The sequence below is a fragment of the Terrapene carolina genome, unplaced genomic scaffold (genome assembly GCF_002925995.2).
Source record: "Terrapene carolina triunguis isolate 2854851 unplaced genomic scaffold, T_m_triunguis-2.0 Scaffold66, whole genome shotgun sequence".
Classification (NCBI taxonomy): Eukaryota; Metazoa; Chordata; order Testudines; family Emydidae; genus Terrapene; species Terrapene triunguis.
In genome coordinates this window covers 42,620,321-42,639,393 of record NW_020664417.1, presented here as the reverse complement: position 1 = coordinate 42,639,393, position 19,073 = coordinate 42,620,321, and the positions used below count along the sequence as shown (strand labels likewise).

At 40.6% G+C, this 19,073-nt stretch overlaps 1 protein-coding gene across 4 annotated transcripts in view; it reads right to left on the bottom strand.

Moving 5' to 3' along the window:
• Positions 1–771: 771 nt before the first annotated feature.
• Positions 772–19,073, bottom strand: part of TENM3 (teneurin transmembrane protein 3) — a 665,511-nt gene continuing 647,209 nt past the window's right edge. For all 4 annotated transcript variants that reach the window (XM_024194541.2, XM_024194516.2, XM_024194527.2 and 1 more), the window contains 4 exons: positions 13,058–13,354; positions 8,737–10,348; positions 6,021–6,151; positions 772–1,703 (listed from right to left, as the gene is read on the bottom strand). In XM_024194541.2, the coding sequence (XP_024050309.1) occupies positions 948–1,703; positions 6,021–6,151; positions 8,737–10,348; positions 13,058–13,354 (2,796 nt within the window). In that variant the 3' untranslated portion in view covers positions 772–947. The remainder of the gene's footprint in view (positions 1,704–6,020; positions 6,152–8,736; positions 10,349–13,057; positions 13,355–19,073) is intronic.

Sequence of the window (19,073 nt, the reverse complement as noted above, 5' to 3'; positions counted from 1 at the left end):
AATATTAACACTTCTGGACATTAGTCATACATTGTTATATCTCTACAATATAATCCTTTATACTGTACAGCTATAACATAACAAAGGTGCAATTCTTTTTAAAAAAATCACACACAGCACATGTTTTTATCATTTTATTTTTAAGTATAAACTTTTTTAAACACTTTACATAAATTAACTCCTCTGAGACTAATATTTGATGTACAGTAAATTGTAATTCATATAAAAATCCATAAACAACTTGTCTCACATAATTTACAAAAAAAATCAGGGTTTCCTTTGCTTATCTGTGACAAGGATTCTATTTGCCATTTTGCCCCCCGAGGCAAACCATGTTAGCATTGTAAAATCCATTATTAAATTCACATGGTAGCATAAGTCATTGTGCCAATGTCCTTTTAGAAAGCAGCACAATTTAAAGCAGTTGGGTTGTCTATAAACAATAATTCCTGCCCCACATTTTAAAATGAACAGAACTATATACCACATCCTATGCAGAGAGAGAGAGAGAGAGAGAGAGAGAGAGAGAGAGATTACTTCTTGTAAGCAAAAGGTCAACAATTCAGTAATATTTGGAAACACTGTATGGATCTGTATTGTAGTTAAATACAGTGCTCAAAGGAAGAGACAGCCTGTTGCAAAATCTTTAGGCCTTTTTTTAATACTTTCAGTCCAACTTGAGTGCAGCGATATGCATATGTAAACATATTCTTTAAAGCAGATCACCTTTAAGGTCATTCAGAAAAAAAAGTTTTGTTTTTAGCAGTATCATTCTTCTGGAAGGCTCTCTTTTCTTTGTGGAGTCTATTCAGATTGTGCTACAGCAAAATCTGAGCAAAGGTATAAGTTTAGGCTCAAGTAGTAATGCAGCAAAACAGTTTCGTCTCCCTTTCAGAAGACACTGATACACAGTCAGTCTCTTTGGCAGCCTCAGCTAAGCCAGTGTGTTACCTCTTTCCTATCTCACTTTGTCTAAGGAACTGTATATTGTTAGCGCTGTCTGCTAATTCAGGGTATTGCTCCACAGAGAGTACATAGTACCCATCATATCCTTGTACCTTTCCAGCACTTAGCAGCTGCCTCTTTTCCCCTTCGGTCCATAACCTGGCACCTTCTTCTCCATCTCTTACTCTTTGTTGTTCCCTAGCCCAGGCATTGGACAGAGCTCTTTGCCTAGCCTGCTCCAATATTCGTGCCTTCTCCTCATCGAGCGTCATGCCATAGCGGACGTGAAGAGCTAACGCACCATACTGCATTTCGACATCGGCAAACCTACGAGTCCTGCCATTCACAACCGTGGTGGACTGGGAAACGGTTACGTTGATGCCATTTTCCAGGGCTTTGCGCCCACTTGTCAGCCTCAAGGTGCCGAGATCGCTCTCCGGGGAGGTGGTCTTGATGAAATAGTGAGTGTCCTTCCCCTCAATGGTGAAATGCAAGTTCTCCAGGTAGTAGGCATTGTTCAGAACAGCTGCCACTTTTATGCAGTCCTCATTTGCAATGTTGAGCACATTAGTCAGCACTTTCCCTTGACTGACAGCAAGCATAACCCCTTTCCCAATCAGAGACTTCACTGTCGCAAACCACAGCCATGACTTCTCTCCACTGGATTTGGGTCTACTAATTTGAACTTCTGCCATCTTTCCCAGGGACAGGAAAGCCTTTGCTTGCCTTGCCACTTGTTGTTGCACTCCAGAAATTGGCTGGAAATAAGAAGAGACAGAGTTTTAAAAACCATCTGTAGCCCTTACATGCCAAACAATCAGGCTTTCTTGGCATACTGCCCATGGCTGACAATGGGATATGCCACAACTGACAGTGCCAAGGAGTTAATTGAATTTACATACTGGTTGTTCCGCTGAGTCACAAAGGCTAGTTTGTTTGATAATCAGTGTTTTTCTCATTTGGCTCCTTGAGAACATACACACACAAAATCCTTTAACTTCAAAGGCTACTCAATGAGTTATACAGCAAGGGCCCATGTGTTAGTACATGCTTAGCATTTAGACAGGCCTTTCATATTTTAACAAATTAATCCTGAGAACATCTCTATAAGTAGTGCCCCCATTTTTCTCAATGAGGAATGGATGCAAAAATTTAGCTAATGGCCTCAGCGCCACAGAAGGGAATTGGGATTAACGTCTATGAACCTTGGCTCCTAGTTCTGTACTCACACTACTAGAACACCCCTTTCTGTGCAGATAAAAATCTTTATTTTTGGCATTAGGTGGGGGAATTGCTAGTTCCAGACAGTGGGTTCCTGTCCCAACCATCTCTCTTTAGGTGAAAGTGATGAGAGGGAAAAGCACAGTGCCTGTAATGAGACAGTGTCATCAATTTATATTTGCTAGTAGGCTTACACCTGTCGTTGTAATGATGATGCCCTTCCCCTCTGTAAAATGCAAAGGGCAATAATTGCCTGCTAGGATTGTCATTTTAAACAAAGAGTTTTTAGGGACCTCTAGGAGCCCGCTCCCAAAACAAAACTAAGACCTGCCCTCTACTATAGCTGAGAGGGAACTCTCTGGCAGTAGCAGGTCTATAACTATGCTACTCCATGGCCAGGAGATGTCCCACAGCTTCCTGCAGCTGGTGGGGTGTGAGAGGGTAGGATAAGGAACTTCCCCAAAATTGGACATTAATAGGGAGGAAACAAGGAGAGAGAGAAGAGAAGCAGGCCCACCACCTACAAAAATGTGCCTGGTGGAGGGGTGCAGTGCTGGGTACTGCCAGCCCTTCTCCAAAGTACTGTAGCTGTTGGTGAAAGCCACAGCTAATTCATTTGTGTGGGCTCTGATCTCTCCTGCAGCAGTCAGGCATTCAAGCGGCTCTGCTCTGAAGCACTCCAGAGGGGAGCTGTGAGCTACGTCCAACCCTTCTGCCATGGCACCTTTTCTGAGTGTGGGGACTCCTCCTCCTCCCACTTCCACAAATGGGGAGAGGGGATGCCAAGGCACAATGTATGATTACTGTCTTGCCAGCCCCTGCCTGCTCAGAAGTGACAACATGGGGTTCACATGTTAAAAAAAAATCCAAGCCCGCCTATGCTGGGCAATGACTGATGAGGCTCAGGGGAAAACTGCTGACAAGTATGGCTTTCAGTTGGCAGTGCTCAATTCAAAATGACGCAAAGGCAACTCAGTTAGGAATCATAGAATATCAGGGTTGGAAGGGACCTCAGGAGGTCATCTAGTCCAACCCCCTGCTCAAAGCAGGACCAATCCCCAACTAAATCAGTGCACGCTAAATGCACGCTACACCCTACCCCAGGGATCAGCAACCTTTGGCATGCGGTCCGCAGGTTTGGCTGATCGCGGCTCCCACTGGCCGCGGTTCTCCGTTCCAGGGCAATGGAGGCTGCGGGAAGTGGCGCGGGCCGAGGGATGTGCTGGCCGCCGCTTCCCGCAGCCCCCATTGGCCTGGAGCGGCAAACCGTGGCCAGTGGGATCCGCGATTGGCCAAACCTGTGGACGCGGCAGGTAAACAAACCGGCCCGGACCGCCAGGGTGCTTACCCTGGCGGGCCGTGTGCCAAAGGTTGCCGATCCCTGCCCTACCCAGTCAGACTACATGGTGACACAAATAGCAGCCAGGTGCTCTAGCACTTCCGAGGGGCAAAGATTATTTTAAGCACGTTTCCCCAACCCTCAGCTCTCTCTAGTTGCCAGGGTGGATAACTCCATCCCCCACCCATACACATTCCCAGGTCTTAACATCCTATCGGGGGTGGGAGAGGAACAGGTGAAGGAACATTGACATCACTTGACTCTCAAAGGTGAAAATATAAATTGCTTCCCCACCTTGTTTCTAATCTGCACAGTGCAGAGCAGAGACAGAGCTCAGGCCTACAGCTCTACTGGGGGAGAAGGAGGTGACACACTGGCAGCAATGGGGAGCACAGGCCATCTGTGGCTCTCATGTTAGTTAACCAGTAGCGGTGAGAGCTGCTTAGCCAGAACCCACATATATATATATATATGCTGTATTCATGTCTGTTCATGCCTTCTGATTAGTTCTATCTTCTTACTGAATAATGAAAACCATGCTACTTCCTCTTCCAACATGAGCACTTTGAACCTCTCACCTTTGTCCGCTGACCCCCCCCCCCCCAACCCAATTTCGGTTCATTATCTCGCTGTACTGAGCACCTTTGTTTGGAAGAAGTCCTGTGAACATGCTGACTCCTTCCACCCTAAGCTTGTTCTCTCTTCCCTCAGCTCTGCTGGTCCTGCCCTGTCCTGTATCTGCTCTCCACTCTCACGCCTCTAATCTGTTTTCTTTTTCTTTTTTACTTATTGTGGAATTTTATCGAGTGTGTTATTAATGATGTTAGGGTGCCTAGAGCCTTAGCTAGGTGTTCTTATTACTTGAAAACTAAATTAAATAGAAGAATCCCTGATGGCTTTTCCCCACCTATTCCTCTGCTCTCTCTGCCCAAGACTGTAATAACTTATTCAAAGGTCAAATTGAGAGGTGCTCTCCATCCCACCATCTCCCCCGTCCTTTCTTTACCTTTGATTTTGTCCTCTTTTAGCTCTGTGTTCTTCTCTGCCATCCCAAATGAATGTCCAACTCAAACTCCTCTAACTTGTCAACTTGATCCCACCTCCTCCTACATCCCAATCTCCCTTGCTCTCTTTCTCATTCCTTCTCTGTTTCACCTCTCCCCTCTGGCACCTTCCCTTTTGCACAGATCGTCTCTATTCTGAAGAAATCCTCACTCAACACAGCTGCCTCCTTCCATTTATCTCCGAGTTCCTTGAGTAGGCTGTCTATTCCCAGCATCTTCACTGCCTCTCACTCCTTTCCAGTCTCACTTCCACCTCTGTTCTCATTTCAAAGATTCTGAAGAACTGCCCCAGCCTAAATCCCTCATCACTCCCCACCTTGCTGTGTGTTCTCACCACCCTTTTCCCTTGCTGCTTCCTTTGTTTCTGAGTCTCCTTTAAAATACCAGATTTATTATTCACTTCCCATACAATGTAACTCATTGTGAGGTATATCCGTTTCCTAGCCCCTTTCATAATCTATGTTTGTCTAAATTAGATTAAAAAAACACATGATCCTAAAGAGTTTACAATCTTGTAAAGCACTGTGCAAAAGTATGGTACTATACACAGATTCATTAACAACAATGATCATGATAATAAATTACTGACCACTACTTAAAATTCTACATAATCATTCCTGTAAATGAGAGATGCTTTTTTTGGAATCATTATTCTGGGATTGTCCATTTTTGATCTCTTCTTAGTCTGTCTCATTGCAAATTTTGGGATTTTATTGTATGTAGCTTTTTGTTCTCTGAATGACTAGATTTATAAATTCCATTTTACTAAATGGCAGATTTGGCTTTTCAATTTTACATTCTATTTCTTTTCTTTGTCATTTAAAACTGTTACAGGTTTTCTGGTCTGCAGTAGATACTTTTTTCCCCCATGGAATTTCATAAGCACCTGGAGTTTTGATTCTATGTAATGTAATGGGTTTTACCTGAGGTAATTTCATTTTCAATATTTTATCTTTACATATAAAACATGGTTAATATTAAAGAGAAGTAAAATTGTACTGGTGCCCAGTATGCATAATTTATATCACCTATTCTTCTGTTTATTTCACAGTCTATTTTTTATTACCGTGTTCACTTTCTGCCTTCAGGCAGGGTGTTGGTATAAATCCAATCTCTAGAGTTTCCACTGGGAAACCTACAAGTCTAAAAAGGGTTTCAAAGTACTATATTTATTTATTATTTCTCTCTACATTCTTATCTATTTTATTGAAAACAAACTGGATCTTGTTTAAAATCATACTTAATTTAGCAAAAGCACAAAAACCGGTGTAGAATTAGCACCTGTAATTTAGTAAATCCTTTGGAAAAATATTTAAGGCATAGAGATGTGCAATACATTGTTTAAATAAAAAACTGGCAAGCAGCACCCTGAGGAATATATAGCTAAATTAGAATAGTTCCTTCTATTCAACCCTATCTCCATCTTTGGTGGTTTTTTGTTTTTTTCTTACTGGTATATCGTCCCATTGCTGACTCTTCACAAGTTCATACGAAGGCTCTGTCAAATCAAATTTGGGAACAGGGAAACCAGGTATGGCATTGTGCAGATGGAAGCCAAATGTCACCAGCCAGCTGTTAACATCTGGAAGAAAAATATACAAGAAAAAAAAAGAATTTTCTATATTTTGAAATGTAATTTTTACCTGTTTTAATCTAAAAGTAATTCTTGTCAAAGCCACAATAGTTACATTCCGTAACACTCCAGAATTATTTAACATTCTTCTTGTGGTACTGGTGTCTATAGTCTGTACAGCAACTCTACTGGAACTAGTATAACCCAGATGGCATATTTAGGCCTGGTCTACACTAACACCCCAATTCGATCTAAGGTACGCAACTTCAGCTACGTGAATAACGTAGCTGAAGTCGACATACCTTAGTTCGAATTTACCGCGGTTCAGACGCGGTCCACACACGGCAGGCAGGCTCCCCCGTCGACTCCGCGGTACTCCTCTCGCTGAGGTGGAGTACCGCAGTCGACGGCGAGCACTTCCTGGTTCGAATTATCGCGTCCACACCAGACGCGATAAATCGAACCCGGAAGTTCGATTGCCAGCCGTCGAACTACCGCGGTAGTGTAGACAAGCCCTTAGATAACTTCCAAATTAAAGTACTATTCTAATCTTAAAGGTGGCTGTTTTTAAAGCATTATAGTCTCTCATGTGTGTATCTCAGTGATCTCCAGAATAAATATAGAAGCACAAGGAAAAGATGTTTTTCTAATTGCTGTCCTGCAAACTCCACTGGCATTTCACAGTCAAGCTGAGTTCTTTCCATCTCCGTAAACAATCACCACTAATAAAAGTACTGCAGGTCACATTCTGTTCTCAGTTGTGCCCGGGCAATCCTATTGTCTCCTCTTGCACTCCTATTTGGGTGCTCAATTGCCTTCCATGTAAGGAACTTAGTAGGCAATTTTGTTGCTGTAAAAGAGAGATCAGAATCTTACTCACCTTCTCTTAGATTTAGTTGGGCTAATGAGAATAAAAAGTAAAATTGCTCCCATGCATCAGTAATACTGTTGAAATCTACTCTCTGCAACACTTCCTATTTCAGAGCAGCAATTAGCAACTGCAACAGGAAAAACATTTTGCTTGCAGGATCTTTGTAGTGGTGCTAGTCTTAATTGTCTATTTGTTGCTCTTGAAGTCTGGCTTCTACTTTGATAGCAGCACTGTAAAATGGAACCTTCTTAACTCAGAAGCTCCCCCTATATATATTCAGAGTCCTAGCTGTTAAAGTCACTAAAATTAGTTTCTAGTTAAAAAAATATTACATTGGGCACACTAACAATGGATTGTGGTTGTTTTTCAATAGAAAGCTAGGAGCCAGGTTAGGATGGAGAAACGTTGATTAGGCAGAGTAGGGGCAGCTTGCTCTGCTCATGTCTGAGCTGTATCTGTTCTGTGGATTTCTGTCTGGCCACCAACTTTTCACACATACTACATTAAAAGAAGATGGCAAAGCTGTGGGTATTAAAATCCAGCAGCTTCCAATGTGGGGGAGGGAATAGAATCTTTCAGAATGTCAGAAAAGGTCTTGAAAATCTTTACTTTAAAATTATTATTTAAAGTGTTCCCAGGTGCATAATAAACCCCAGCAAGCTATGGATGCAAAGCTGCCATCTGGCATTAAGTCACCTAAACTAATCATAGAAGCTCCAGCTTTATATGTACGGTTGGGTTCATTTTACTCTATACAGTAGAACCTCAGAGTTACAGGAATGGAGGTTGTTCGTAACTCTGAACAAAACGTTATGGTTGTTCTTTCAAAAGTTTACAACTCAACATTGACTTAATACAGCTTTGAAACTAATACAGCAGAAGAAAAATGCTGCTTTAACTTTTTTTTTAGTAGTTTATGTTTAACACAATATTGTTCTGTGTTTGCGTTTTTTTTTTTTGGTCTCTGCTGCTGCCTGATTGCATACTTCCGGTTTCAAATGAGGTGTGTAGTTGACTGGTCAGTTTGTAACTTTGGTGTTTGGAACTCTGAGGTTCTACTGTAGATCAAAGATGTTAATTGAAATTTAGTTTTCATTTTTCTAGTAATACTTTTGTGGCAACTGCATTTCTCTAAATGTCACAATGAAAATTAGTGCTACGGCATTCCCTACAGTACAGATTGCTAGGAGATGATAGATTCAACGGACTGTGGGCAGCCCTATCTCTGACAGCCTGTCAACACCTATTAACTAACCAGTGGGCAACTGTTTGTCAAAATGATGGAAAACCACTTGTTTCCCTATTTCCTTTTCGGAGGAACACTCACACCTCCTTACAAGTGCAGATGAGCCTCATTTAGTCTGACCCAACCTAAATAAAAAAAAGGCACAGATAATCTTACTTAGTTCTAATATTGAAACACATGACATGTATTCACATAACTCTGTATTTTTCAGGAACTTCTGTTAATGCACAGTGATATGTCATTTTTCTTTACATAAGTGGAAACAAACTGAAACATGCATCATCTAACCTATTTGTGTAGCAAATGTTCTGAACAATTAAATTAGTTTTTTTAACATTTTCCCATATTCAGTTCAGCTGACAGCATACTTAGTTTGTAACCCACATGCTCAGATTTCAGGGTGATGAGTACATTATAATAGGTTAGATTTTTGAGTAGGTGGGAAATATTGCTACAATTTAAACAATTACAATTTACCTGTGATATAATCCTTCACATCATGTATTTTACTGGCTGGATTGTTATTTCTAAACATGTAGAGGTTAAAAGGAGCTGGATCTTTCCCAATTCTTTTCCAGATTTCAATGTCAGGTGTAGTCCAGCGGCCTGCCAATATGTCATAATCTCTTTCTCCAAAATGGACTAGTTTGGTCAATGGGTCATACAAGCCTCCGTGGAATCCTATTACCAACTGAAAGTCAAGGTTGGAGTCAAAATAGATCTCGCCATAAGCAGTGTACTGAATTTGTTTAAGCATCAGACCGTTGCTACTAAAAACAGCCAGTGGTGTCCCAGTGTTGTCTGAGGCAATATAAAACTCATCCCCACTGCTAATCTCCATGGCAAAAAGGTGCCCTTGCAGGTCATAGTAAAGAGAAGTGATCTCAGAGCTTGAATGGTTATATACATGAGTTATCCTGGTTGGATAAGTAAGGTCTGCATAAAAAAACTGGAGGTGCTGTCCGAGGCTAGTTTTACTGGAAACCCGTCGTCCTAGTCCATCGTAACGGTATATCACTGTCCACCCACTGCCTTTGCTGTAAACTCTAGTGAGAAGGCCCTTTGAGCTGTATTCAAAGATCTCAGTACCCCTCTGACGCAGGAATCCATCTTCATCTAATCGGTACTGAACATCGCCTAGTCGAGTGATTCTGTCTCTCAGGTCATAGCGAAGTGGGGTCAAACGGGCACTGTTACTAGGGTTGAGCAAATGGAGGTTGCCATTTAAATCATAGTTGTATCGCCACATGATTTTTTCATTTAGATAAACTGTCTGGAGCTGACCATCAACATCATATTCATAAGCATATTTGGTGGTGTTGGCAAATGGCCCAATTTTAATTTCTCTTTTAGTCACTCGCCCCATGTTATCGTATTGAATTGTAATCCAGTACATTAGCGACCTAAAGATTTCATACTGAATTTCTTTGATGCGGCCATGAGCATCAAAGTGTTTTGTGTAAGTCATTACAGCTGTGGAAATTATCTGGTTAATATCATAATATATAACTCCAAATTTTCCAAACTGCTCAACTTTACCAGAGATATCGTCAAACTGGTAGAGATCAATAGGCAATGGGGTTTCATTGATGACACCTTGCATGCTAGTTACTCTGAAGCTATTGTCATAGCTGTAGTCAAATCGAGCATTTACCATTCCGTCTTCACTAAAGCGGAAAATCTGCCTGTCAATCAATGGGCCGATTTGCCTGTATCTAATGGTGCAGATAAAACCATCACTCTGGAGGTTTACCGTTTTCAGAACACCTGCTGTCTCATCATAAGTAAAACTGACTCTTGTACTATCATACAAAATTTCTGAGAGCTTCGTCTGCCTTCTGTATTTGAACAAGACTCTTCGGCTTGTACCCAAGAAAGCTGTTTGAAGGAGCTGTCCCTCTTCATTGTAGTCCATGATAACGGAGGCGTTGCTTTCAGGGGGGTTGTATATGTTCCGGTAATAGCCAATGGAACGAATGGTTTGCATGGTATGACGAGCAACACTGGGCATGGTGATGGCAGAAAGCCGATCCAACAGATCATATTCAAAGATGTACTGCCGTTGGCTATGAAGCAGGAGGACCATTGACTGAAAAGCAAGAACAGATTTTAACCATGTGACAAATCGTGAATTAACACACAATTTCTTGACAACAAAAATGTGACATTCAACTTGAGAAAATTATAATCTTTTTAAATTAAGTTAGCCTTGACCTTACATGTTAAACATTTCCCTGCCTAATTTACTTGGATGCTTAACTGTAAGGGGTTCTGTAATTATTGGCTCCAGATTCATAATGTGCTACTTGTTATGACTGTGTCATTCTTTTATCAAGTACTCGCAGCCAAACAGCAGATTGTCAATGGATTTGGATAAGGCATGTTTAATACGGGCAGAAGAAAAACTGTCTTCAAGCCAATAACTCACGAAGGGAACAACATATGGGAGATGCAATTTCTCCCCCATAATTAGTGATAATGCAGAAGAATTTTACTAGCCTGAAGATCCCTGAACATTATTGTTCTTGTTCTATATGTATTTATGACACAGGCATAGCAATTGTTTGATTATTTACATCAAGAGCAGCTACACAAGAATTATTCTGTCAGTCAATACCATTTTCCTGATGCCTGGATATTGTGAATCATTGGCCTTGATTAAATCATGTCCACAATTGTTAGTGAACAATATTTATTGAATAATGACTTCAATGGAAAAATAATTAGAATATTAGCTCCTCAGTTAGGAACCTTGACTTCTTGCATTGTATAAATACAGGTACATTTATAGCACTAAATAGTAACTGTTGCATTACACCTAGAGAGATGCCACATAATAACAACACAGAATTATTTACTAGACAGAACTGAAGTTAGTAGGCAAAGCAATACTGAAAGAGAGGCTCTGTCCCAGAGCAGAGTTGGAACAGTAGATCTTGAGAGCATCTGTGGTTCCAGTTTCCTTCCAACCAGTAGTATCAGTTGCTCTGGTGAGAAAATCCATACCATCAGCCACAGTTTGGAACTGGGATTTCCACAAAGTACTGTCATTACAGCTCAGAGAATTTCTTTTCTAAAAGGCTTGGCCAGTAGAAGTTTTTACCCATGTGGGCTTTCCCTACTTTATGGATTCTGCTGTGTATGAGAGCATTCCTCTCCTCCTGCCTGGCTACAGGTGGAGCTTTCCTCTATGTCTCCTGGATACTGGAGAGGAGGTGGAGAGCTTTCCAGCCTCATAACTTTATTTAAAAAAAACAACAAAAAAAACCCCCCTCTGCTATTTAGATCTTCCCTCCACTGTTACAACTGGTCTCAGCTTTGCACCAGCAGAATGAAATGACTTAATCAGTTTCATGCAGAGGCTGTGAACATCAGTAGTCATAGATGCTGCTAGTTGGGGGTACTCTGTAGGGAATAAGGGGGTCAACTTGATGGAGAGGAGATAAGGACAGACCCATGGGTTACCCTTAATTCCAGCAGGACCTTCTGAAGTAGCTGTAGAATGAAACCAACCAGTCATGCCAGGTTCACTCCACTGTTGACAGCTTTCACCCACTCTTCAAAAGATTATTCCATATGCAAAACGTAAACAAGCAATATAAATGATAACAAGTAGATGATTTTAAAAATAGTTGCATATTAATAACGGAAGGTGTTATCAATAGTTCAGGGAAGGCAAGGCATTTATTTGAACATGATTTTAATACTGCCCCCTTACTGATTTTAGTTTTAGAAACTGGCAATATTATATATGTCTTGTCATGTAAACAATGCATGATTTCGAAATCATGCAGCCAACACAACCTTTTTCTTACCCATAAATATAGTATATGACTATGGTCATGACTAGCGTGTATTCCTGCTGGCTGAAAATATCTATTCAGATATGAATTTTACTGAAAGATGAATAAAGCAAAATCCCTCAGTATGAACTTCATACCTTGAATGGCAACTTCATTTTTTGCTCATATTGAGCAATACACTTTTAAAATTATATGTTCCATATAGCAATATACCTAACACAAAACTGCAAACCACAGAAAAAGAGAAGCTACTTATCAAAGTAACTTTTGTTCTCTGAGTATATTACCCGTGAAACAGTGTGCCCAGCCAGGAGTTACTAGATCTATAACAAAGCAATCAGGCTGGGAGGAGTGGGAAAGGTAGTATGTGATTGCTGCTCTGTCACAGCACTCTAGAACTAAGGGTACTAGATGGGTTCTGCTGTTACATGGCAGGGCATGAGATCTCACAATGGAGATATGCAGAGACAGTATTAGGAAAGAGAGTCATGTTTCTATGATACTAATATATAAAGTAGATTCGTGAGTTCTCCATTATTGCTTTGATTCTGTACTACAATATGAACAAAGTATGAACTGGCTGCTTTAACTATAATGAAATAACTCTTTTCTGTGCCACAAAACACAACATACAAGTTGGACATAAATCATTTACCATTGACTTAAGTTACCAAGATCTAATTAATTCCTGTATATTATTTTATGTATTAAGAAAGCAGGTAGATAGAGATGCCACTTGTTCGTTACATGGCCTAAATAATTTACAAAATATATCAGTTACTAAAAGTTAACTAAGTTAACTGCATGTTTAATGCAGAAACATTAATTACCTCAGTACCCATGTGAATCACATATGGGCACCTAAAACCAGAAATAAAATTTGGTTCTGCCATGTATTTTCTTTGCATATGACGGACATGTTCTGCATAGCTTTCAATGTGCTCAAAGCAATGTTGATAGAACAAAGCATTTGTTAAAACTTTAGTGTTCTTTACCTTTTCCAGATAGGTGTAACTCCAAGTTTTTCCATCAGCAAATACTCTAGATACAATCCTTCCCTGCCCATCATAGTCTACTTTTTCACTAGTGGTTCCTCGCTGAATACTGCCAATTTGACCTGTAGATGAATAGGTAACATTGACAGCCATCAGCTTGCTGCTTGGCAGCCAGAGAGTTGGATGCCCTGATGTGTCGTAGGCAATCCTCAGCAGAAATTTACGGTGGTCATCATAGATCTTTTCTGTCTTTGTGGTTCGATCAAAGTCGACTGAAAGGAGGTTTCTGCCATTAACCTTTTATAAAACAAACAAGATGACAAAATAAATCATGTTGTTCAAATACCAGCCACCTATTACTTCCTCAGAGTACCAGCTATTGTTTAAACACCATTTATAATGATTGATTCCTTGTGTCAGTAAATTAATTTAGCAACTTCTTGCTATAAGTGCAAAGCTTTAGATTAACTGCTGTTTTAAAAGGTTTCATTAAGTAGAGAGACAGCCTGGCATTTGTTCAAAATCTTTTCAATTAAATTCCTTAAGGTTTAGTCAACAGTTAACAAAATACTAAAGTATATGCATTGAAAACTTTTATAATAACTGGTGCTACTTGAAGAGCTCATACCACTGTTTTAGATAAGCAGTACAAAAATATGGGGCAATGACTAAAGAGTAAGGAAATGATTCGGTGAAACAAGACAAATCACTGCATGGTACATTAATCAATGACACTTAAAAAGTGAGCAAAGAACTCAGGCCTAACCCTTTACTGTGAGCACTATCAAAACAACTAGTAAAAGTTAAGATTTTGAAGCTAGAGATTTAAACTTAAGCACATAGGAATTTCCATACTGTATCAGAGACACAATATTTAGTCCAGTATCCTGTCTATGACAGTATCTAATGCAAGATGCTTCCAAGGAAGATGCAAGAAACCCTTAGTGGATAATTATGAAATAACATGCCCTCAGAGGCAGTTTATTCCCAACCGATGGGTCAGTTAAAGGTTGGATTATGTCCTGAAGCATAATGTTTATAACAGTTTTTAACAAAAACAAACCAACCAACAACCTTTCCAGTCTAACTATGGAACTTTTCTTAGTACATATACAGAAAAACCCTTTGTTGAAACCAGTGATAACCGTGAGTTCCATACATTAATTATACATTATATGCATTTTTTTCATTTTTAAATATACTGCCTTTTAGCTTCACTGTTTGTCCCTTTATTCTTGTATTATGAGAGCAGGTGAATTTCTTTTTGTTTACTATTCATAATTTATAGACCTCTAGCATACCCAATCTTATTTATCCCCTCTCTACAGTAACCTGTCGCATTGTTTTTTAGTTTCTTTTTTAATCCAGGCCTACAACCATTTTTGCTGCTTACCTCTGAACCCACTGAATTGTGGATAACCAAGATAGATTTTCAGCACAGCAAAATGATAATAAATGGGAAGAAGGGGCAAGAACAAGATGATAGTTGTATAAAGCATTTTTAAAAATCTGCATTCTAAATTGACACATGCAGGAGAAGAGAGGAGTATGAGTAAGGGGTGAAGAGAGCTAGTCCAGTAACATTTGGAAAGGAGCAAGAGAATATGCTGATCAGAGAAACTTTTCAAGAGTACACATGAGTGAAAATGTAACTGTCTTGAACTTTACCTAACAGTTGATGTGCATCAAAAAGATGCATCTAAGTTAGATCTTTATTGTTGGGCTAACGGGTATTAAAGAGCTGCTGCTGGATCTCAGAAAAGTTTGGGGAAAAACCCCAAACATTTTCCAGAGAATCTGATCTGTTTATGTATCATATTTGTCTCTATTGACTTGTTCTTGTGGGATCAGTGACATAAAAACAGGATCTTTGTTCTCACCTTCAGAACAAAAATCTTGTTTTCATGTAAAAACTGTCTTGTATAAGAAAAACATAGAAAAATCTAACAGCTGCAAAGTGTTATCTAATACACTTAATGAGCTGTCTAATGTTCTTTAAATATACTTTCACAAGTAAGTGTTCTAAGGGCTTGTGTGTACTTGAAACACTACAAGGCGCAGCTGTGCCTCTGTAGTACTTCACTGTAGACACGACCTATTCTGATGGGAGGGGTTCTCCAGTCGGCATAGGTAAGCCCTCTCCCTAAGAAAGAAGAGTTCTACCATCGACCTAGTGCAGTCTACACCAGGGGTGAGTTCAGTTTACCTACGTCGCTCCGGGGTCTGGATTTTCTTAGACCCTTGAGCAATGAACCTGGGTTGACCTAACTTTTTAGTATAGACCAAGATTGATTCTAAAACCAGTTTAAATCTGAATATGGCATACTCCCATCTGCCCCACTTCCATTGTTTGAGGGCTTTTGCTATTATTATTTTCAGGTAGATTTTTTAATTCCATTTTCCTACCTTTTAGATCAGGCGATTTGCCTGAATTAGTTTTTCTGTAGGGAGTGCTCTTTATCTCTCTGTCTTCCATTTCTTAGCCTTCCCCAGACACCCCTCCATTCACCTCTGTCTGTATCTTTCTGCCTATTCTCTCTTTTGTTCTTTGGAATTCTCAATAAAAATGGGAGAAATGTATTAATAGTCCACGATTATGTACATAACTAGAAGATCCAAAGTCCTTCTGTATGTGGCATAGATTGCAAATTGTTTTGTGAGTATGGATAGATTTAAAAACTAGTAGATTAAAAATTTAGATTAATGCATCATGTTACCAAATCAAGTATAATACAGTGAAAGTGTAATATTCACTAGCACATATATCAGCAATACATTTTGTCATTGTCTTTGTGTACATTTGTCTTCTTTGCAGCAAACTGTTATTGACATATTTGCGGAGAAAAGTTAGGAGTGCCCTGTTTTTTGTTCCTCCTTTTCTCATTCTCTCCTCTCCATTCTCTTTTCTCCTTCCTTCTTATGCAGACTGCACTGCAGCCTTTTCATAGTGTGTGTTCACACAAATTTTTAAAAAAGGTTTCAGCTTTTTTTCTCTAGGGCTTTTTTCCTCTCCTTTCTCCTCAAGGCATTTTCCTCTCACCATCTTCTTACTTTTCTCCTCCTGCCCTCTTTTCCCCCAAAGAATTTAATTACTGTTATTTTATCCTAATTTCTAATCGCTCACTCTGTTTTTTCCCTATTTTGACAAATCTCTCCCCCCATTTGCCTTTCCCTCTACTTTCTCCCCATCTCTCCATAACCCCTGCAAGGCTGTAGCACCTTACAGATTCTTCTCCCTTCCTGTTGCACTACAGCAAGGAAGTTTGAAGGGTATCACTCCATTTCTGACAGATGGATTAATGGGGATTTCTCTTTTGCTGATTCTGTAATTTATTTGGCCATATTACATTTTTTGGTAGCAAGCCAGGTTTAAGTTAGATTTTCTTAGATGCCCAGAGGCCTTTGGGCAAGAGAACGCTATAAATAGAATATTATCCTCCATCCATCTAGGGTGCCTTGGCCTCCAAGAAGATTTGGCATGTGCTTCAATAGGGTCTGCTAACCTCCCTTGTTGCGCAATGAAATGGTTATGAACCAGAGAAGCCAAATCATTTGTGGGGGCGGTGGAGATTAAAGTTACAATGCTAAGGAGAAAAGGAATGTGACCCTCAGGCTGAACACAGTAATACTTAAAAAGAGAATACAAGATTTCTGTCTAGGCCAAGTTCCTTTCTTTTAGTTGTGCTGTTTTCCTTTTTCATTCCCTTAGCAAGAAACAGCAGGTGCCAAAACTAGGTAGGGTTTTGCTTACCCTGAGCAACCATCACTGTAAATAATCATTCCTCCTTGTCAGAAAAAAAATCAATTTTTCTTGGGGTTGAGGAGGTGAAGAGTAATATGAGATGCAAGGGTGTTTTTCTTTTCTCCTTTGTCCCTAATGAAATTTTTAAAACGGCACATTACCTATAACTAGTCAAGAGGAGTAGACTGAAGTTATTCACCTTTATTTGATGAACTACCAAGGATCGATTTAAAAGAATTAGGTGTAATTCCAATAGTAATTCAGATTTCTATTGTGGTCTTGAGGTGGTCTCCTGGCAACCCAATTCTGAGTGCTTAATCTATGTTGTCTTTATCAAATGGCTGTTGTAAATCATAGTTTGCCTACTGAATACATATTGCCTACTGTATAATAAGGAGAAAAAACCTAACGAGATGGTAAAAGGCACATATTAGAGGGTTATTTTGGGAAACAAAATTAAGACTTTTCTTCCAGAAATATGTATTGTTGCAACTTTCAGTATTTTTTAAAAAGAATGAGATCCTAGGATTGCACTAGTGTTATGGCAGGAAGTGTTACAAAAGATAGTAAAAGTTATCTTCAAATACAGTAACTCCTCATTTAATGTTGTCCCACTTAAGGTTGTTTCAATTTTATGTCCCTGCTCAATTAGGGAACATGCTCATTTAAAGTTGTGCAATGCTCCCTTATAACGTCGTTTGGCTGCCTGCTTGTAAGATTCTGTGGAAGAGGAGCGACTTTACAAGGGAACAATGCACAAGTTCCGCTTCTCCGTCTCCTCCCCCTCCCTCCCAGTGCTTCCCCCACCGCTGGGGACTTTCTGGGAGGGAGGGGCAGGAATGGGGAAGCGCCGTGTGTCTGCTCCTCCCCCGCCTTCCCAGAAAGTCCTAAGCTCCGCCAAACAGCTGTTTAGCGGTGCTTAGGATTTTCTGGGAGGGAGGGGGAGGAGTGGAGACGCGGGCCTTCCCTGCTCCTCCCCCTCCCTCCCAGCACTTCGCGCTTAGGACTTTCTGGGAGGGAGGGGCAGAAGCGGGGAAGCGCTGCGTCTCCGCTCCTCTCCCTCCCTTCCAGAAAGTCCTAAGCACCGCCAAACAGCTGTTTGGTGGCGCTTAGGACTTTTCCGGGGAGGGATGTGACATGCTCCGGAGAGGAGGTGGAGTGGGGGTGGGAAGAGGTGGGCCTGGAGTGGAGCGGGGACAGGAAGAGGTGGGCCTGGAGCATTCCTGGCAAAATCCGAGCCTGTTCTCCAGGGAAGCTGCTGCTGCTGCTGCTGCAAAGGTGCTTCCTAGTGTCCTTGCCTGCAACCGGCTGGCCTGTGTGGGGTAAGCGAGGGGCACTTCCCAACCACAGTACAGTACTGTACAGTATACAGTATAATTCCTTTTGTCTGCCCCCCCAAAATTTCCTTGGAACCTAACCCCCCGCATTTACATTAAATCTTATGGGACAATTGGATTCATTTAACATTGTTTCATTTAAAGTTGCATTTTTCAGGAACATAACTACAACGTTAAGTGAGGAGTTACTGTACAGGAATTCCATGTTATCAAGATTCAAATTCAACTGACATCTCTATGCTGATGACTCACAGATCTACCTCTCCACTCCAGACCCGTCTCCTTTTGTCCAAACTAAAATCTCTTACATCTCCTTGTGAATATTTAGTCATCAACTCAAGATTAAGATGGCTAAAACAAACCTCTCAAATGCTCCCCACTGCCAAGTCTTCCCTCTTACCTCCTTTCTCAATTACTGTGGACAATACCATTCTGCTGTCACTCAGGCCTGTAACCTGGGGGTCATCTTCATCTCAGACTTTTCTCTCTCTCTCTCTCTAGGTTCTTGCATTCAGGCTATGTCTAAATCTTGCCGATTCTTTCTGCATAACATCTCTAAAATATGGCCTTTCCTATCCACCCACACGGCAAAACTCTCATCTGAGCTCTCATCATCTCATGCCTCAATTACTCCAACATTCTTCTCTTGGGCTTGGGACAAATGCATTCTTGCCCCACTCGTATCCATTCGGAATGCTGCTGCAAAGATAATTTTCCTTCCATTGAGTCCCCCTTCTCTAACACATCGAACCTAAGATGGTTCTATCCACTTTCAAAGACCTTCTCGATGCAATATATCATCTCTCTTTTCAGAGTAGCAGCCGTGTTAGTCTGATCCGCAAAAAGAACAGGAGTACTTGTGGCACCTTAGAGACTAACAAATTTATTAGAGCATAAGCTTTCGTGGGCTACAACCCACTTCTTCGGATGCATATAG